The sequence below is a fragment of the Alligator sinensis genome, unplaced genomic scaffold (assembly GCF_000455745.1).
Source record: "Alligator sinensis unplaced genomic scaffold, ASM45574v1 scaffold453_1, whole genome shotgun sequence".
Lineage (NCBI taxonomy): Eukaryota > Metazoa > Chordata > Crocodylia > Alligatoridae > Alligator > Alligator sinensis.
The window spans coordinates 315,614-336,841 of NW_005842485.1; the positions used below are offsets into that span (position 1 = coordinate 315,614).

The 21,228-nt window shown below is 50.5% G+C and overlaps 1 protein-coding gene across 5 annotated transcripts in view; it reads right to left on the reverse strand.

Moving 5' to 3' along the window:
• STAMBP (STAM binding protein) overlaps nt 1-21,225 on the reverse strand; it is a 37,535-nt gene extending 16,310 nt beyond the window's left edge. Inside the window, exons 1-10 of one of the 5 annotated variants that reach the window (XM_006031148.3) lie at nt 20,810-21,225; nt 15,870-16,085; nt 12,350-12,425; nt 11,600-11,695; nt 8,245-8,605; nt 6,802-6,926; nt 6,120-6,257; nt 5,536-5,648; nt 4,720-4,819; nt 1,774-3,939 (exon numbers count right to left, since the gene is read on the reverse strand). In XM_006031148.3, the coding sequence (XP_006031210.1) occupies nt 3,883-3,939; nt 4,720-4,819; nt 5,536-5,648; nt 6,120-6,257; nt 6,802-6,926; nt 8,245-8,605; nt 11,600-11,695; nt 12,350-12,425; nt 15,870-16,072 (1,269 nt within the window). In that variant the 5' untranslated portion in view covers nt 16,073-16,085; nt 20,810-21,225 and the 3' untranslated portion in view covers nt 1,774-3,882. The other 4 variants (XM_006031149.3, XM_006031147.3, XM_006031150.3 and 1 more) reach the window with 4 other exon arrangements.
• Nucleotides 21,226-21,228: the final 3 nt, after the last annotated feature.

The window sequence follows — 21,228 nt, forward strand, 5'->3', positions numbered from 1 at the left end:
GGAAAGAAACGGACTCTACCGCATACATGTCCTTTGCTGGCTTGTTGGGAGGTCTCCTCTGGGTTTCCTGGAGGTACCTCCTCTCCGGGTCTTACTTCAATCCCCTTCTCCTCGAAACAGAACCAAGAAATGTTCCTATTGTCTCCAGCAAGCAGCTACATTGCACTGTCAGCCCAGAACCACTATGCAATGGGGAGGCAAGGTACAACCCTCATCACCCAGCTGGTCATAAAAAGGACAGGCTTCCCTAAGTGATCCCAGGCCACACCTGTGCTTTGAAACCAGAACTGTGCCACAGTTGCATACACCTTGATGAGAATGATCCTAAAACTCTGCCTGATGGGAAGAAGACTAAAGACACTCCACCTGTTTAGACTGTCAAGGAGGTGACAACTTACAAATAGGCACCCTGGGGATGGGACGCCAATCTCCATCACTTGCAGCCAGAGGCAACACTGGACACTACAGAGATGAACCATAGCTCAGAGGACACGGATTCCCACAGAATGTCTCGCACGCTATTTTCTAACCTCTGTTAGGATCTCTTTAGGTCTTAAAAACCTATGTCTCTCCACAACCTGGTTCCCATGGACTTTTTACCTGTGCTGAGAAAAATCATTCTTTAGGTAGGAGACAGCCCTTAGATACAACAGTGTTAAACAAGAATGAATCCCTCAGGCTTCATTAAGGAAGTATAGGGAAGGAACCTCCCTTGCTATGGTTTGCCTCCTGACTTTGGGCTGCTTCTGCTCCTCTCTGCTATGACCTCTATGATGCTCCCATAATATTCTGTCACCACAGAAGCAACCGCTCTGGTGGCTACTTGGATGTTGCATGATAGGAAGGGGTGGTGTCTACAGGGCAACATCTCTGCAGATGTGCACTTCCACATGATAAATCAGGTAGCGAAGCTCCAGGCTATGCATTCAGAAGCTGAATTTCCTCCTCACCCGACAGATGTAGGAGCACGAATGGAATTCTTTGGGATATTAAAAAATAAAACAAAACAAACAACAACTACTCAACCAATTCTTAACTGAGACATACAACCTCTATATGGCAGATGTTCTGCCTCAAACCTCCTACCATCCACCTTGAGAGATTTCTGGAGGGTTCATCATCAAGGAGCATCCAAGGACCAGATTCAGACCCTTTACTCCCACTGAATACTAAGTTACCCCCCATCAGTAGGTCTCCTGAATTCATATAGAGCAACTTGAGGAATAAAGCTCTATTAAAAAAAGCAAGTGGAAAAATAAAAGGACTCTGCCCTATGCATTTTCCAATTGAGATCCCTACCGTAAAGGTCCACAAAGGATTCCAGAGTTACCTATGTTTTTCCCCTTCTGATGCCAGGACCCTCGATAGCACTGGTTCTCAACCATGAGGTACTGAGATCCTTGCAAGGATCCTACAACGTCAGGTGTGCAAACGTGATTCACAAGATGAAACCATTTTTCACATAGGAATCGGTCGTGTTGAAAACATCCCGACCTACTGCAGTCTTTCTAAATTCTTCACAACAGAAAAATGGCTCTAGTATTTTACTGCAATCAAAAAAGGAGTGAAAACGAAGAGCTACCATTTTCCAGGGGGGCCCCAAGTCTAGCAAGGTTGAAAACCACTGCTTTAGAAGTCCTCAGGGCTCAGGTCTGCCCCCAATATGGGACTGAGGGCAAGAGACTCCCATGCCTATAAAATGAGAATCCCAGTCCCTTTGTAAAGCACTCAGATCCCCGGCCAAAAACAGCTCAGTCAAAGCAAAACAAAACAAAAGGCAAGATAATATAACTGATCTGTATTAAACTGTACAGCAAGGAGTCTGTCCACCAAACATTAAGCAGCAATCCATTTGGGTAGGGGCATGTTACACACCTATTCCACATGACCTTCCACCCCACCACGTGGGTATGTGTTGATACATGAACAAAACACCAAATGCAGGAGGCCAAGCCCTTTACAGAAATTTTGCTTGCTCAAGGGCAAAAGCCACTGCTCTGAGCCACAAGTCAGGCTTGCTAACATTTCATATTCATTACCCATTTAATATCAGAGTTTCAAGGTAATGCGAGTTACAAAGGGGGAGTGCACACAGATACCTGCTTTTCCCTGGCTTCCTTCAAGACTGATGGATGCTTGACATAGACAGCAGCAAAGACTGCAGGGGGGAAGGAAGGGGAAGGAAATACGATTGGGATCGGACATGACCAACATGGATGATGCATCACTCGTTCACCCGGCAAAACAGGCCTTTTTCAAACAACCTTTGGGGTTTATGGGGATGGTGAATTTTGGCAAGTGAAAAATCAGAGGAAATGTCAGGGCAGCAACAAGGGGGGCTCGGGGATGACACTTCAAGGCATAACAAATACTTAAGTGGGAGACTGTCCTCAGAAGAAGGCAAAAGGCAAGAGGAGAGCTTATGAACTTGGACTCCAGCAGACAGGAGCTGCATGCAAGTGTGGCCCAGACACCCCAGGGCTGAGGTCTGAATCCCACCTCTGCCATTTCCCCCACCCTAAGATTGTGTCCTGCCCACTCCTGACAGATTTGAACTTTGCAACTGGCCCCAGCTGAGAACAACTGATTCTGGCATGGCTCCAACACCATTTATCTGGCCAGACCAGCTTGGGATGCTCTCCTATAACTGCTGGAGAGCTGCACTGCTGCTAGTAAAGCTTTGTATTCATAACTCCTTGCAGCTCTGAAGACACTTTACAGTCCCATCATCCTTAACCTATGGATGAGAGAAAAAGGCAAGTCACTATACAAAGCCTCCTGACTCCCAGTACAGTGCCTAGTCCATCAGACCCTGCTAAATTACATTATGTTCCCACAGTGGGGAAATACCATTACTGAGGGAGGCCACTGTTAGAATTATGCCAGTGCCCTCTCAGCCGTACCGCTGCCAGATGTTACCAAGTGTTTTGGGAAAAAGATGCGAATTCTTTGACAAACCTTCTATAGAATCAAAAGCACAACTCAAGACACAGAAACTTGAGAAGCAAAGAAGAACCCAATGTCGCTGTCTTCCCCTTCACATGGCCATAATTGATAGAGCAGATACAGTAATAAAATAACATCGCATTCATCTCCATCTATCATTCAGCACCATGAAGCCATTTTGCCCCTATTTGTCGCAGCAAATAGCAATCGAAGCCAGGTTCCTCAATCCATTGTACCAACACCACTTGGTTATCTCAGGGTGTCACATTCCTATCAAGCTGTTGGGACCGTTTCCTCTTCCCAAATCAAATCAATGAAGCACTAGGTTAGAGAAAGCTTAAGTGAGAATTAGACACAAGGACCTTTTCACTCCACACACTGCATACAGGGCACCTTGGAGACAGAGACCCTGAGACTCCTGGTGTTAACAGGACCTTGGCGGAAGTGAAAAAAACAGGCCAAGAGAAGGACACTGTGGGTTTGATCTAAAGTGAAGGGAAAGGCCCAAAGCTTTGCCAACAAGTAACAGAAGCAACAAAAAGCAAAAAACCAGGAGATAATATTAATTTTCAGTGCGCCTCATTTGGAAAGTGCTTCCCTCTCGAAGGCTCCTCAGTCCCAGTTCTGGAGCCTCTGGAGGACAGATCCTTGCATGAAACCCCTCAGGATGCATTTGCTGAACAGCCAAGTATTAAAGTTAAATCCATTTAGTGTTAGTTTTTGTTTTTAAGCAATCCCAGGTTAATATTTCCTCACGTCTTGAGCCCCTTGGCAAGACACAGTGCAGGACGCCAAGTTCTCAGAAGCACCCAGAAGAGTCAGATTAACGATTTCACTGTGACTACTGGGATACCAATGGCTATGGGAGGTGTGATCCCCTAGGATGAAGAGGAAGGTAGCTGCTTTCCAGTAAACCGACAAGTTAAGGCAAGAGGGCTATCGTAGATCCATCACCGCCACGTCCCTCTCCATCACTGTGATGTGACTGCAGGTCTGGAAGAGAGAGGTGAAGGAAAACGGAAAAGTGATTCACGTGCCCCCTTGATGCCATTTCACTGAACTTGCCATGAGCTGCTTGTATGGGCCAGAGGTCTCTGAATCCCACTCTACCACAGACATCTGTCAAGCATGGAAATGTATTAGCCACTCCATACAGAGGAGCAACGGAGACTCAGGGCAGATGAAGGGATGTGAAAAGGTCACATGGAGAGTCAGAAGCCATGCCAGGACCTGAGCTCAGGCTCTCTGCTCCAAATTCTGTGAGAAACCATACGTCCTTCCCCAAGCAGAATAGGAAGATATCTGTCATCAATAGCCCAAACATTAGGCAACCTGAAGCAGCATTCGCACCTTTATTTTATACCTGGGGAGCTAAGGCAGACAGAGAAATGAGTAGCTCAGCAAGTCATTGGCATGGCTGGGGGCAGGACATGGGAAGCACTATGGCACCCATTCAATGTTTGACACAGGCACAGGGCTTGCAGGTGAATCTCCTCCAGGTACTAACAGGGCTTGCCTCCCTCTCAGCCTTCCATGTTCCAAGGGCCTTCCCACAGCATCCCAGTAGAGTCTTAAGGCCACAGGAGACTGGCTCCCTCGGCTCCCCCTGTGCATCACCCAAGCCAGGCTGCCTCCTACACCCCCAGGCTCATGCATTACTTTCCTTCCAGGTCTCAGGGCCCAGCCCTTCAGCACAGCTAAAAAACACCAGTGATGCAACAAACAGGCTGAACAAGCTGCAGTTCTCAGTGACCCTTCTCCTCTGCTACTTACCGTGAAGAGCGGAGGATCTTTGGAGTGTGGGTGGAACCCCTTCTGCCTGCAAGATGAGATCTCCTCCATGCCATGGTCTGTCAGCTTGAAGAACCCCGTTCTAAGGAGAGGAGATGCTTTCTTAACTGCCTGGGCCTCCTAAGAAAAGCTGGCTGCTTCAGCTGGACTACCCCAACCTATTCCATGACTTCTCATTCTGCTTCTGCCTTAGCAGGTCAACCCACATATCAGGTGCCTTACAATAATACCCAGGGACCCCAAGTAAAGTCAGGGCTCCACTGTGCTAGGTGCTGTACAAATCCATCTGCCAAGCTCTCCAGCATACACGAACAAGATGAGGGAAGAAATGCCCAGAAATTTCCACGTGGGAAATTGAGGCCCAGAGGCTTGAAGTAGCTTGCCCGTGGTTATACAGTGAAGTCAGTGGAAGAGCTGGGAACTGAATCAAACCTTGACTTCCCTGATCCCAGCCTAGTGCCCTCCCACATCGGATTCAATTCCATTATACAGATCTGTTCGAGTGATCCAAGAGTAAGTGTTACTACGGGCTTTGTGAAGCTAGTGACAGACATACGTGCATCGTTTGTCTCCATACTTACGGGTGGGATTTTACACTACCCTGCCCTGTTACACCAACATAAAGATGCTTGTAGCTACAGCCCTGAAGAGCTGTACTGATATTGTTGTACTTGAACCATCAGAAGCATCCAGGGTGGGGTTTAGACCTGGTTAAAGTTCCCAAAGTGCTTCTGAAAGACCCGCCTTTTGCTCTAACTCCAAGACACGTTTGTGAAGCCCACCCCTGCCCATACTTACTCTTGGTATTTTGGTGAACACACAATCGCTATAGACTCAGGCAGCATCATCTGATAGGAGCAGTGTGTGTGCAGATCCACGCTGGACAGGAACGCTGTCTGGGTAGGGTGAGTCTACAGGGGGAGAAACCAGTGAAGTCCAGTGCCAATGGAGGTGTTCCATGTGGCTACAGCTGCTGACAGGGAGGGAGGATCTCCAAGGGCAGGGTTTTTTTGTTTTTGTTTTTTTTTTTAAACCAGGACACAGACTACCCAAGGGACCCTGCTCCAGACTACAGCAGTTCCCACAAGAGGGCCTGACCCAGGGGACAGGGGGAGGCCATGGTATGCGAGCCACAGATTGCAACAAGCCCCGTACAACAACTTCACAGAGCTTCCAATAGCAGTTTGATGACAAGGAACAATGTTAGTAGGCAGGGAAATCTGAGCATTGGCTGTGCTCTTTTCAGCCAATATGTCTGGGTGGCACAGCCTGACCATATTGAAGCAGCAGCCCATCTCCCTACAAAGCTATCCTCCTCACCCACAAAAAGGCCTTTTCTGTCTCTGCTCGAAGCAGGCCAAGGGGACGGTTGTGGCACTCACATGGATCCAGCCCAGTGTGACGAGACTGTGCTGATCCTGGATGAGGAAGAGCTCCTCCTCATTCTCCGTGTTGCAGTAGTCAGGGCCTCCGTACTGCTTGGGTATGATGACGTGTGTGATTGTGAACTCATTCATCATCTGGAAGACAAGACAGAGAGGGGCCTCGATGCTTCTGGACACAGCAGGGCTAACCGTGCTAAAGCGTCACAAGAACGTAAAGCTGGGCTCTCATGCTTCTGGGGCATTGTTTTGCATTGTTGCTTGTATTGCACAAGGGTCCAGGCCTGGTCTTTCAGGTAGCACTAGAACAGGGGCACGTTGGCCACATGGTGCTTGAAAAGCTACAAAGCTGCCAGGTCCCTAGTATGGAAAGCAGCTCAGCCCAGCCATTGAGTGCCCTGTGAAGCTGCCAGCCACTGAGTCAGCACAATCTCTGGGATCTAATAAGGGTCACTATACTTTGGTCCCAAAGGACACAGAGGTCTTCCAGCATTGGGAGACTCTGGAGGAGACATCCCAAGATGGAGGGGTGAAAGAATCCTCTTTTGTTAACATGGAAACCCAACAGTGTGCAATACCTGCTTCTTACTCATCACCCTACATGTGCCAGAACTGGCAACTACCCAGCCTCTGGCAAATCCAAGAACTGAAGGAACAGGGTCTGTGGAGGGTACCACCTTACCAGCTTCCCACAGAGGATCCCACATGTCTCCACACCCTTGGCTGTGTTGGCGTCGGCAAGCTGGAGGAATTTGTGGCACAGCTCCTTGGGAATGGTGACATGGCGAAGGCCATCGATAGCCACATCTAGGAGGGACAGGAGGAATAGAAATTAATATAAGGCCAGATCTGCTGTGGTCTGCATCAAAAAGGGCTGTGTGCGGTCAATTTTTAAAGTGGGGTGGAGAGGGGCAAGTTACATCAGACCCCCCAAACTGAGGAGCAGAGATTTAAAGTAAAAGCTAAAGACTTAAAATACAGCACTCCTCAAGGGAAGGCTGGCATAACTGTACCCATTTCCGAGCCAGGGAAAGGACAGACTTTCTGAAGGACATGTGGGTTAGTGATGGAATCAAGAATGTTCCTCATGAGTTCTGGCTCCAGCCCAGCCCTCTGTTGGATCTTTGTTCCCAAACTCCAGGTATAAATGATATAACTGGCCTCTCTAGAGATGGATGCATTCAAGCAAGTGTCTACACCCAAGTTCTTTATAATGGCATTTAAATTTTCATTTGAGAAGTAATGCTGGTCATGATGGAGCACTGATCAAGTGACCACATCAGCACAGAGCACAAAAACCTGGCTGCGGGATTGACCAGCCCAGTAAAACACTTACTGTGCTCTCCCTTCTGACAGCATCTCCAAAGCCTGACCATGCCTCAACACTGGGGCTACTACCAGGCAACAGCACGCAAAGGAGTGATAAGGCCATCATTACCCTGATGCCTCCAGATCCAGCAGCCTGGTGGACCAGGGGTTGGCTTAGAGTTGGATCATTTAGGGGCAGCCTTTGGTCCAGGTCTGGAGCATGGCTTAAATTCACCCTCTGGAGTGAGAGCTGTTCTGAAATCACATCACCCCCAAAGGTGGATGAGGGAAGAATGAATCAAGGGACAAGTCAGCCCTGACCCAGATCCCCATCCTGATTACCAATTTCTGACCTCCATCAGCACCCAGCCCTTGCCCTGAATTTGGCTCTTGATATTAAAAGGACAGACAAGCTCCTGAGGTGCTCAAAGGGCTTCAGCCCTACAGGGAGCTAAGCACCCCCCACCCACGATACCCAAAGGCTGAGCTTAAAGAGGCCCATGGGCACTCTTTGCTGGATCCGAGACTGCGTGCTCAGCTGCTCACAAGACCAACCCAATATCCCATAGTTTTACAAGGGAAAGGAGGTATTTCTGGAGAATGCAAGCAACGCTCACTAACAAGGTTAAGGCAGAAGCCATATTTCCAGCCCTGCAGGAAGAAAAGACAGAGGATTTCTAATGTGTAGGTGTTCCTCGGCACAATGCGTCAGAGATCAACACAGTTTGAGTCCCTGATGTTGCAGCCACAGCTTCTCAGCTAGGTTCAAGAATCAGCAGCAGTGACACAGGATAAACAAATTCCAAGAGATACTAACTGTTCTGCAGGGTCCCCAAAGCTCCAGGCTTCAACGATCTGTCCACAGCAGGAGGCTTGGGCAAAGTGCCTTGGTTTGAAGGAGGAACGGGAAGGATGCCAGTCTTTGGGGTTACGTCAGTAGGAGGCTTTTCCACACCAGGGATCAGGGGTCCATCCTCTGGGCTGGGTTCAGCCTTCCCGAATTCCTGCACGATTTTCAGTCGCTCCTTCTCCAGCTCCTTCCGTCGGATCATCTCCTCAAAGGCATGGAACTGCTCCTGCTCTGCCTGTTGCTGCTTCATCTGGGCCACTCGCTGCCTCTCCTCTTCCAGCTGCTGCTGCAAGGCAAGGTTCCGTGCAAAGTCCTCCTCCTCCTTCTTCTGCAAAGAGAAATGTAGGTGGAAGGACATCAGGACAGGACCCTATCTGGCCACGTCACGTGACAAATGAGCTATGTCCTTGCACCATTGATCCCTCAGACGGGCCCTTCCTCAGCCAAAAACCATCCCTGAAACTATCTATCTACACACAGGGTAAAGTCACCCAGGAACACGTTCATGACTTATGAGGAAAGGCTGAAAGCACTAGAGTTACTTAGTCTGGAGAAGACAAGACTGAGGAGGGATTTGATTAATTGTCTTTGTATCCCTGAACAGCGATTACAAAGAGGATGGAGACAGGCATTTCTCTGTGGCTACAGGGGACAAGACTAAGAGCAATGGCCTTAAGCTGTAACAGGGGAAATTTCGGTTGGCGATGAGGAGGAACACACTGCTTACAGAGACTGTGGATTCTCCATGCTTGGAAACTTTCAAAAGCAGGTTAGACAGACACTTGGCTGGGCTGGTTTAGTCAGGGGGCTGAACTACATGATCTTGTGAGGTCCCTTCCAGCCCTATTTTCCTATGATGGTAGGAATCATAGGAAAGTCGGGCTGGAAGGGACCTCACAAGCTCATGTAGTTCAGCCCCCTGCTCAAGACAAAATCATCCTCAACTGTACATTACACGCCTACAAGATAAGGCTTCTAACAGACAGGATCCAAGAGCTTCCATCTTGCTCTGCCTTCTGTTACCTGCTGCCTTTCTGAATGGCAAAACCGGAGTCTTTACATGGGGTTAGGACACAGGCTACAGTGAGGACAGGGTGGGCACAAACATCAACAGGACAGAAACCTTATTGAGGGTGCAGGAACAAACTATCCCGATGGGCAGAAGAATAGCAAATGTGGCAAGTGACCATCTTAGCTTAGCAGAGAGCTCTTCAATGAGCTTAAACACAACAAGGAAGCTTACAAGAAGTGGGAGCTTAGACAAACAACTTGGGATATAAGAATACTGCTGGGGCATGCAGGGATGAAGCCAGGAAGGCCAAAGGCACAACTAGAGTTGCAACTAGCAAAGGATGTGATGGATAACAAGAAGGGTTTCTACAAGTATGTCAGCAACAAGAGGAAGTTCAGGGAAAGCGTGAGTCCCTTACTGAATGGAGGAGGCAACCTAGTGACAGATGACAAGGAAAAGGCTGAAGTACTCAATGCCTTCTTTACCTCGGTCTTCAGAGGCAAGGTCAGCTCCCAGACTACTGCACTGGGCAAAACAGTTTGGGGAGAAGGTGAGCAGCCCTCAGTGGTGAAAGAGCAGATTAGGGATTATTTAGAAAAGACGGATGTGTACAAGTCCACGGGGCCAAATGCAATACAGCTGAGGGTGCTGAGGGAGTTGGTTGATACGACTGCAGCATCGCTGGCCTTTATCTCTGAAAACTCATGGTAATCGGGGGGAGGTCCCTGATGACTGGACACAGCCAAATATAGTGCCAACCTTTAAGAACGGGAACAAGGAGGATGCAGGGAACTACAGACCAGTCAGCCTCACTTCAGTCCCTAGAAAAATCATGGAGTAGGTCCTCAAAGAATCCATTTCTAAGCACTTCAAGAAGGTGATTAGGAACAGTGATGCCTGACCAACCTGACTGTGTAGCAAAAGCCTTGCTAAAGTCTCCCACAGCATTCTTACAAGCAAGGTGAAGACGCATAGGTTGGATGAATGCACTGCCAAGTGGATAGAAAGCTGGCTGGAGTGTTGGGCTTAACGGGTAGTAATCAATGGCTCAGTGTCTAGCTGGCAGCTAGTATCAAGTGGAGTGCCCCAGGGGTCAGTTCTGGGGCTGGTTTAGTTAATGAAGATACTGAACAATCTGGAAGATGGGATGGATTGCACCCTCAGAAAGTTTCTGGATGACACCAAGCTGGGGGGTGTAGAAACCTAGACTAACTGGAGGACTGGGCCAAAAGAAATCTTATGAGGTTCAACAAGGACAAGTACCAAGTCCTGCACTTAGGACAGAACAATCCTGTGCACTGGTGCAGGCTGGGGACTGACTAGCTGGGCAGCAGCTCTGCAGAAAAGGACCCAGAGGTTACAGTGGCCAATAAGCTGGATATGAGTCAGCAGTGTGCCCTTGTTGCCAAGAAGGGTAACAGCATATTGGGCTGCATTGGCAGGTGTGTTGCCAGTAGGTCAAGGGAAGTGATTGTTCCCCTGTATTTGGCACTGGTGAGGCCATATCTGAAGTTTTGTGGCCAGTTTTGGGCCCCTCGTTACAGAAAGGATGTGGACAAGTTGGAGAGTCCAGCAGAGGGCAATGAAAACGGTTAGGGCGCTGAGGCACATGACTTCTGAGGAGAGGCTGAGTGAACTGGGTTTTTTAGTTTGCAGAAGAGAAGACTGAGAGGGGATTTGATAGCAGCCTTTGGGACCACCCTTCAGGTTGTTAAAGAGGATGGAACTAGACTGTTTTCAGTGGTGACAGATAACAGAACAAGGAGCAATGGTCTGAAATTGCAGCAAGGGAGGTTTAAGTTGGATATTAGGAAAAACTCTCTTCCTAGGAGGGTGGTGAAGCACTGGAACAGGTTTACCTACAGAGGTGGTAGAATCTCCATCCTTAGAGGTTTTTAAGGTCTAGCTTGACTAAGCCCTGGCTGGGATCATCTAGTTGGGGACAGTCCTGCTTTGAGTAGGCAGTTGGACTAGATACTTCCAACCCTCATTTCCTATGGTTCTATGATGGGCAATTCCTAATAGCACACACACTTTATGCTTGCAAACATCTGGGAGTTTACCCTATGCCTTACTTAAAGGGGAGATGGGGGCAGAGGGGGTTGAGGAGCAGCCTGTAGTTCAAGAAGATAGTTGGATTCCCATCCCCAGCCTGAAGCATGATTGGGAAGGCTGGATCTTAGCTCTGTGATATATAAGGCTGTGATGCTACCAGTGCAGAATCATGTCACCCAGGTGCATGGAGACGGTCTGGGGTGACTTTCCCAGATTCCTCTGCAGAGATGCCTGGACATGTTCATCTTCTCTTACCTTCCTCTCACTGTATTCCGCATACTCTTTATTGTATCTCGTCAACAGCTCCTTCTTGAGTTCTTCAGCTCGGGGAAACGCGACCTCTTTGAGTTTCTGAGGAAGGGAAACAAATGGAGATGATGGCAGGGTAGGGACAGCAGGATTAGTAAGCAAGCTACGATGTGTAACACCATGACAAACTGCTCCCATACACAATGCAAGAAGAGACAGCTGAAGCCCCAAGTTGTCTGGGTTGGGGTGGAACGCTGCTATGACACTGAAGCAGATGCAATCCAGAGGCAGGGGGATTACAGCAGTGGCACCCTAGCAAGAAGCAGCTGATGGCAGTCTGCTGCTGCAGTGGGACATGACTGCTTGCTGATCTACTGGAGATGAAACATCCTTATTCCCTATTCCCTTCTCATGGCTAGGGAAGAAGGTAATCCCTTGGCTCCTTCATCCACAGAAAGCACTGAGATGGACAGTCCCAACACATACCACCTATGGACTCACATATTTAACCAAAGGGCACAGGCACAGGCACCCTTGAAGAGTAGAATGAGGCTCCATAAAAAACAGCCTGGTGACTGTTGCTACAGAGAGCCTATACTCTGATGCACCCAGTAGCTGCTCTTTCTGGCTGAGCATAAGACCAACACACCAGAGACAGTGGCCTAACCCAATGCCAGGCAGCTTGACCAGGCCGCCTGATAGACCCCACTACACCCAAACATTCCAAGATCAAGGCCAAGAGAGGCTGCAACTCACCTTCACCGTGTCCTTCTTTTCAGGGATGACAGCCGTCCTGTACTCCCGGTGTTTTGGCAGCTTCTCGATAAACAGCCTGGGAAGGCAGAGCCAAAAGGTCACCTCGATGGACAGCAACATTGAGATGCAGGGTGCCAACTTTTTTACTGGTGTTTTTCTTGCTGCCCTAGCACTGGGACCACCTGTACTCCCGTTCCGGTGCTTATGTGGGACACAGAATTCTGCCTTCCACACACCAAGACCCTCCCTAGCAATTTGGGGGCTATATTTGTACTTCATCTGTATAGCACCTGATATATGGCTATTTGGGCCCATCAATAGAGACCTTAGATGGTAGCTCAGTATTGAAAAACTTAACAAACCTCTGTTTAAAAACATTCAAGCAGGTCTCTCGCATCTAGTTTTGCCTGGTAAGAAAGAAGGTGCCTGGGACTGCGCCCAAGTGCCTGACAACACAATGCACCGTAGAACTCTCACTGGGAGCAGCGAGTCTGTGTCCCTTGCATAGCACAGCCCCATTCACTCAAACTACTGCACATTTCTCTGCCAGGCTCAGGGGCTGGCACTGCTCCCGAGGGCACAGAGAAAGCAGCTCTAAGCTCCTGATCAGGAGGCTGCTTGGTGGCAGGGGACTCCCTGTGCAGGCTGGAAGAGGTTGTTTCTAGCTGGTGCCAGCTGTCAAGGGCAGCCACAAGAAGTGCTGGGGCTGACGATGCCAGGGCACGCTGCTTTCCCACAGCCATGTGCCAGCTGCAGGACTCGGAATACTGGAAGCAGGTGCCACCACTGGGTGTCTTGCTATGGGGCTGATCCCTCATTCCAGCTACAAGGGTGGTTCTGTGCCATAGGGGAGTCACTTGTGTCACTCCTGACACTGAAACCAGACACTCAGCTTGGTCCTGCTGCCTGCATGTGCCCAACTTGGCCCTTAAGCCATTAGCTATGGGACAAACTCTGTCTTCAGGAAAAGAGTGCAAATCCAGGGCAGTGTCACTGACTGCAGGGTGACACTGTGTAACCGGGGAGAATTAGGCTTCACGGGGAGAGCATTGAAGGGATGGAGGCCAGAAGGGACCACCACAATCAAACCCTCCAGTCTCCTTCCTCCCACAGTCCAGGGAATGTCATCTTGTGATTCTGGTACCCAATCCGTGATGTCGGTATGAGCTACAAGAGTTCCTCTGGAAGGAGATCCTGACCAGCCTGAAAGACTCCAAGGGATGGCAAACCCACCACCACATTGGGCTAGATCATTCCAAACACCAGATTACATTTAGGGGCACCCAATTCCTAGTGTGAATATACACAGTCCCAGTTTCCAAACTAGATCTCATGAGGTCTTTATCTATTATGATTCAATGCTATGGAAGCACACGCAGAGACCTAGATTCTCTCTTTAGCAGCGGTGCAAGTAACTCTGTGGAAACTAGTGCCATTTTGTCATCTTTGCACAAGTGACTATGGCTTAGAACAGCAATGAAGAGCCCAGTCAGAGCCTGGTGTTAACGATAGGCATTCAATTAGCCCATCCAACCATATACACCTAGAGCAAACGAGCTCTGCTGTCCCTGACACCAATGAATTTAAATACAGTAAGATTCCTCCCAACCAGACCACAAGGAAAGATAAGTGCCTTGCGTATTTTAAGGCTTCTGCAGAGGAAACACACCAGTGCCTGTCACTGAGATGATGAAGGAGCTGTCAGCTCAGCTGTTTAGCTAAGGGAGGTTGTTTCACACCGTAAACTGGAAAGATTCCACTTGGTTTTACACTTTGCAGCTCCCTGGCCACCCTCCCTCAAGCACAAAGCCATGCCCATAAAAGCTCAGGAGGTGGAAGGGGTAAGTGAGCCTGGTGCCCAGGCTCAGCAGGGAAAAATGAACTGAATTTAAGAGGGTGGGCCTGGGACACTGTCCTCAGGGCCAGGTGTGGGAGGGAGGGAAGAAAGTGATTGGGGGGGAGCAGACAACTGCCTTATGGGTAGCCAGGCTGATTTATCAGGTGCAGGGAGGATTTTTTCCCCCTTAGCTTCTGATTAGGCTCAAGGAAATGAGTATAAGAAAATGAGGCTGAGCTTTGTAGAGGGGTGCAAGGGAGCTTGACTTTCAGTACAAGTTGGGCTTCTACCTCCCAGAAGTTTCTTTGAAAGTCCCAGCATTAAATCCTTTACAGATCAACACATTCATCTTTCATCAGCTTGAAATCCCAGCCCCAGTAGTCATTCTGTCTGGGTTAGTTACTGGATGGGAGATCTTCCACAAAAGTCCAGAGACCTGCAGCAAGAGTTGATGGCAATGCAGAGTGTGATCCGACTGGGTGCTCAGCTCCAGGTCTCCCACTGACCTGCTGGCAATTCACCAGCGGCCCCAGAGGCAGGGCACAAACATGGTTCACCTTTAATTTCAGCCATGGTTGACCCAATCCCCAGCCCCTTCTACAGGCTCTCTCACATGGGTCAAGAGCTCCTAGGTCCAACTGGAATGCACATCTAGCAAGGCTGTGAATTAAAACATCCCTAAGCTGGGCTGGGCAGCAGCAGGAAGAAACTGCTCACAAGCAAGGGAGTGTTTTCAAAGGGTGGGGGCCCGGCTGTGACTGGGGAAGAAGGAGAAGGAAGCAAGGAGAGAAAGCCCCAGTGGCCTTGTTCAATTCTCAAAGGGTTAACACTTCCTAGCAACAGAGAAGGTTTCTAGCCATGATGGGTTAGGACATATTGGATTTGGAAGCTGGCTGTTGGTCCTTTGGTCTAACCCAGTGGTTTTCACCCTCGTTAGACCCGAGACCCACCTTGGAACTTGTCAGCTCTTAGCTTTCACTTGGTTTTTGGCTATAGAAAAATACTAGAGCCATTCTTCTGTTACAAAGAACGCAAAGAGCCCACACCAGGGCAGGATGGTTCTGACATTCCGGATTTCTATTTGAAACCTCTGGGTTTTTGCATACCTAACAGCAAAGAGAGCACATAGCACCCCACAGCTCCCTTAAAAAAAAACTCTCTCTCAGCACTCTGGTTGAGAACCAATGGTCTAGCCCAATGTTTCTCAACCTGTGGGTTGAGACCCAAAAGTGGGTTGCAAGAATACATGAAGGGTCAGGAACAAACTTGAAAAACAGATTCTCCTTCAAAGGAGAAAAACACAGGAAACCCTGGCTTTTCCCTAGCAGACTGGTGCCGGGGGACTCGGGACTGAGGGCAACGGGTCAGGAGTAGGGGGCACTGGGTTGGGACTGGCCACTGATGTTTACAAATGGGTCCTGGTACAAAAAGGTTGAGAACCACTAGTCTAGCCAATAGTCTGAATTTATACCATGCTTCCTGCTCACTGCAGAGAGGCAAGTGGGATCAATCTCATTCTAAAGATGGGGAAACTAAGGCAAAGAGAGGTGAAAGGACCTGCCCCAAGTGACTGGGGAAGTGAGCAGCAGGAGTGCTCTGAGGTTAGTAATGCCCAGCACATGACACATGAGAGGCCTATGCCCTAGATCACACAAGGGGAATAAGTGAAGGGAGGGTTCTTACGTGATGTACTTGTTGTACAGGATGAAGGCGTGCTCGATGTTGCCCTCCTCTGCGTAAATCGTCGCCATGCGGAGGATTTCCACACCGGAGCGGTAGTATCGGCGCGGTGGGACATCCTCGTTCACCTCCACAGAGCTCCCCATCTGCGTAAGACCCCGCACCCGCTCCTCTGGGGTGAGGCTGGCATCCATGTGATCAGGCATTAGGCTCACGTGTCTGGAAAGAGGACGCCCAGGAAAGCTGCTTTACCGCAGATACAGTCTCTTCATACAACCCTCACAGATAGACAGCCCCACCTAGGCACAAAGGGGCTACCCAGGGAAAGGGGATCTAGATAGTGGGCTGAGCAGTCCTGAGGCAGGAACTGGAGGAAGAGCTGAGGTTTGGACATGGGTGTTTCAGACTTGCAGCTAAGATGAGACTATGTTTTGGAGTTTTCTCTACAATGGCCAATAGGCACTAAAACATTCTTTTCAACAACAGATTAGGCCAAATTTGCATCTCACCACCTTCCAGAGCCATCTGCAAGGCACATCAGTCAAACCAAGCATGCTTCCAGGTGCTCAGGGGAAAGAAGAATCAGCTGCACATGGCTACCACACCAAGTCATCAACTACTACATGGGGCAGCAGCAAGAACACAGCTCATTCTGTTACAAATAACAGACATAGCTTCACATAGGGTCTCGTTTTGTGGCAGGCACTGCTAAGGTACTGCCAGTAACTAAACAATACCAAAAAGGTCACAACTAAAAGGCCACTCAAACCATAACCCCTGCAGAGTCTCCTTGCTGTTTAAGCACAATAAGCCAACCACCAATTCTCTCCCTACTTCCTTTATGCCTCTGCAAACATCCCCTGTCTTTCTGGGAGTGCACATCAGCCTGGTCCCCATTCACCAGGGGTCCTGCACACACACAGCTGGCCATCCTCCTGCCTGGTGGCATGCTGCATGCAGCACACCCTGTGAACTGAGAAGGGCCAGGAAGCAAAGCAATTCTTACCTGCTTCATTTACCCTTTTGCTGGAGACCCATTCATCTCTCCTGATATATGCTGGCCACGTGAACACCCCACAGCAGATGGCTTTTACCCAGTAGCAAAGTCCTAGTACTGAATCTCCAAATCCCACAACAGATCGCCACAACCACATGAATATGATTTACTGGATCCTCCCACTAAACGAGGGAAGGGGTCATAAACAGGCACAGGCAGCGACCTTTGGCTCCTGAGCCCTAGTGGCAAAACAAGCTGCATTCCCAGGTTTCTCTCTGTGTTAAAAACTCTTTTCACAGGCAACCCCACAAGTCAGTCTTCAGTTGGGCAATGCCCGGTGAACTGTCAACGACAACATTTTCTAAACAAGGGCCGTTGCAATAAATACCACAATAGTTGGCTCATGATCTGAACATAATACAGGGTGCTCAGTCTAACACCCAGGTAACCACAGACCAGAAAATGGCTGAGACCCTTCCCTACAACACGACACCTGGAAGAACAGCAAAGCCATTTGCCCACACAAGCTTTCCCTGAAGGCGAATCGCAATCAGGTCCTGAGCAACACGCTAACACAGCGCCGGGCTGTCACACAAGGGCAACCACAAAGCAGTTTTCACTGGAAGCCTCCCCTGGGAGAGGGGGACTGACAAGGGTCTGCGTGCACAGCACAGACGAGCCACCCCAGACGCACAGCGCGCCTCTGTTCGGCCACACGGTCCCCAACTTCTTCTAGCCTCGAGGCCCCCTTGGAGCACGCCAGCGCCGAGCTTTCTTGCCTACAGACAACATACAAGAGCAGCTCTGCTGCTGCAAAGAACCGAGGGCGACCCCGGTGGCCCAGAGCCGTCTCGGCATCTCTCGTACTTCCCCTCACAAAGCAGGTGCAGGGAACTGTGCCCTGAGGGGGGCTCACAGCATGGCGCTCTCACGGCCACGGATCCTGGGGCAACCCCGAGCCCAGGGTTTCTCCTCCCTCACCTCAGCCAGCTGCCCGCACCCCACATCCTCCTGGTCTCTCTGCTGTTGTCCCCCTCAGCCCTGCCAGCACCCCCTCCAGGTTCCCCCAGCCTTCGTACTGCAGGCCAGCTGCTCTGCACGGGTTAGTCTCTACGGTGCTGCCCCACTTAGGCTTGAGGCTGCGAAATCCCCTCCCCCAGGGGCAGGGGCTCACTCTCCCCCTCCCCCGAGGTCTCAGACCCACGGCCAAGCCCCACGCAGCCCCCCGCCTCCTTCGCCGGGCCCCGGCCCCGGCTGACCCGCCCGCCCCCAGGGCAGGGTAACAAACGGCTCTCTACAATGGCCAATAGGCACTAAAACATTCTTTTCAACAACAGATTAGGCCAAATTTGCATCTCACCACCTTCCAGAGCCATCTGCAAGGCACATCAGTCAAACCAAGCATGCTTCCAGGTGCTCAGGGGAAAGAAGAATCAGCTGCACATGGCTACCACACCAAGTCATCAACTACTACATGGGGCAGCAGCAAGAACACAGCTCATTCTGTTACAAATAACAGACATAGCTTCACATAGGGTCTCGTTTTGTGGCAGGCACTGCTAAGGTACTGCCAGTAACTAAACAATACCAAAAAGGTCACAACTAAAAGGCCACTCAAACCATAACCCCTGCAGAGTCTCCTTGCTGTTTAAGCACAATAAGCCAACCACCAATTCTCTCCCTACTTCCTTTATGCCTCTGCAAACATCCCCTGTCTTTCTGGGAGTGCACATCAGCCTGGTCCCCATTCACCAGGGGTCCTGCACACACACAGCTGGCCATCCTCCTGCCTGGTGGCATGCTGCATGCAGCACACCCTGTGAACTGAGAAGGGCCAGGAAGCAAAGCAATTCTTACCTGCTTCATTTACCCTTTTGCTGGAGACCCATTCATCTCTCCTGATATATGCTGGCCACGTGAACACCCCACAGCAGATGGCTTTTACCCAGTAGCAAAGTCCTAGTACTGAATCTCCAAATCCCACAACAGATCGCCACAACCACATGAATATGATTTACTGGATCCTCCCACTAAACGAGGGAAGGGGTCATAAACAGGCACAGGCAGCGACCTTTGGCTCCTGAGCCCTAGTGGCAAAACAAGCTGCATTCCCAGGTTTCTCTCTGTGTTAAAAACTCTTTTCACAGGCAACCCCACAAGTCAGTCTTCAGTTGGGCAATGCCCGGTGAACTGTCAACGACAACATTTTCTAAACAAGGGCCGTTGCAATAAATACCACAATAGTTGGCTCATGATCTGAACATAATACAGGGTGCTCAGTCTAACACCCAGGTAACCACAGACCAGAAAATGGCTGAGACCCTTCCCTACAACACGACACCTGGAAGAACAGCAAAGCCATTTGCCCACACAAGCTTTCCCTGAAGGCGAATCGCAATCAGGTCCTGAGCAACACGCTAACACAGCGCCGGGCTGTCACACAAGGGCAACCACAAAGCAGTTTTCACTGGAAGCCTCCCCTGGGAGAGGGGGACTGACAAGGGTCTGCGTGCACAGCACAGACGAGCCACCCCAGACGCACAGCGCGCCTCTGTTCGGCCACACGGTCCCCAACTTCTTCTAGCCTCGAGGCCCCCTTGGAGCACGCCAGCGCCGAGCTTTCTTGCCTACAGACAACATACAAGAGCAGCTCTGCTGCTGCAAAGAACCGAGGGCGACCCCGGTGGCCCAGAGCCGTCTCGGCATCTCTCGTACTTCCCCTCACAAAGCAGGTGCAGGGAACTGTGCCCTGAGGGGGGCTCACAGCATGGCGCTCTCACGGCCACGGATCCTGGGGCAACCCCGAGCCCAGGGTTTCTCCTCCCTCACCTCAGCCAGCTGCCCGCACCCCACATCCTCCTGGTCTCTCTGCTGTTGTCCCCCTCAGCCCTGCCAGCACCCCCTCCAGGTTCCCCCAGCCTTCGTACTGCAGGCCAGCTGCTCTGCACGGGTTAGTCTCTACGGTGCTGCCCCACTTAGGCTTGAGGCTGCGAAATCCCCTCCCCCAGGGGCAGGGGCTCACTCTCCCCCTCCCCCGAGGTCTCAGACCCACGGCCAAGCCCCACGCAGCCCCCCGCCTCCTTCGCCGGGCCCCGGCCCCGGCTGACCTGCCAGCCCACAGGGCAGGCTACCAGGCGCCCGCAACACTTCCGGGTAGCCGGCTTCCGCTCAGCCTCGTTCCGGCCGCAGCCTATAGGACCAGACGTTGAGAAACCTCGAGACCCACCCCTTCCTGAGAACGCATTGTGAACGGCCAATCAAGAGGCGCGGCTACATCCGGGGTGTCGCCTCCCGCCGCTGACTTCCGGCGGGGTGACTTCTTTTTAATGCTTGAAAGCCATGAACTTGCGCACGAAGGGGGCGGGGCTGCGGCGGCCATTTTGAGGCAGGCACTGGAGGACGCCTCATGGGAAAGGAAGTTCTTAAAGGGGCCGCGCAGGAAAGCGGACAGCTGCTCCACCCTGCACAGCGACTGTCTCCAAGGGAGGCCCTGGGCTTCCCCAGAGCGCAGCCTGCAGCGCCGCCTGTCATACCTTACACGTATTATGCAATTCACTGGTGAATTGTGCAATAAATTTAGACAGGCCACACTGACAAAAGTAATTATCACACCCTGGAAATGTCTATGCCGGCAGTTATGTTAGTGCTTGGAAGCACATAACAACTTCATAGCTGGTTTCTCTGCAGCTTTCATTTGAATGTGTGGCAGGTCCCCACGATCCATGGGAAAGAGGGATATTTCGGCCAACCCACCAAAGCACGTGCCAACGAGCTTTATTAGTGCCCCGTTGGCCTTGGGAGCAAACTGCACAGGGGGAGAAACAAATCAAGTAAAGAATGCGGAGTACCGGATGGTCTCACGTGCAACGCGCCCACAATACAATACCCGCCCTCTCCTGTTTGGGAAAGGCAGAGTAGAGAGAAGACCTTTCCTTGTGGCGCATACCTGGGTAACAGCAGGCAGGAAGCCGATGCTTGCTGTAGATCGCTGCAGGTTTTACCTCCAGGTTTCAGGCAGGAAGTGGCAGAACCTGCTCTTGCTGCATCTCTCACATATAATTCACATTCCAATGCCCAGAAGCTGGTTTTTGGGGGAAAAGGTGTGACAGAAAATATGACACGGCAAAGGTAACAAAACAGCAACACTCTTTGGAGCAGGGTTTAGATCTGCCTACATATTTGTCAAGCGCCCAGCCAAACCGGACGACATTCCTACCGCACCACTTCATGTCAGTCTGGCGAGTCAGGTTCCAGCCCCAACACAAAGCCTCTTTACATCAGTCAAGCTTCAATTACAAGAGCCCAACCTCTGAGCCTTAGAACTGAGCGAGGGATCACTCAGGACACTACACTCTTCCCAAACCA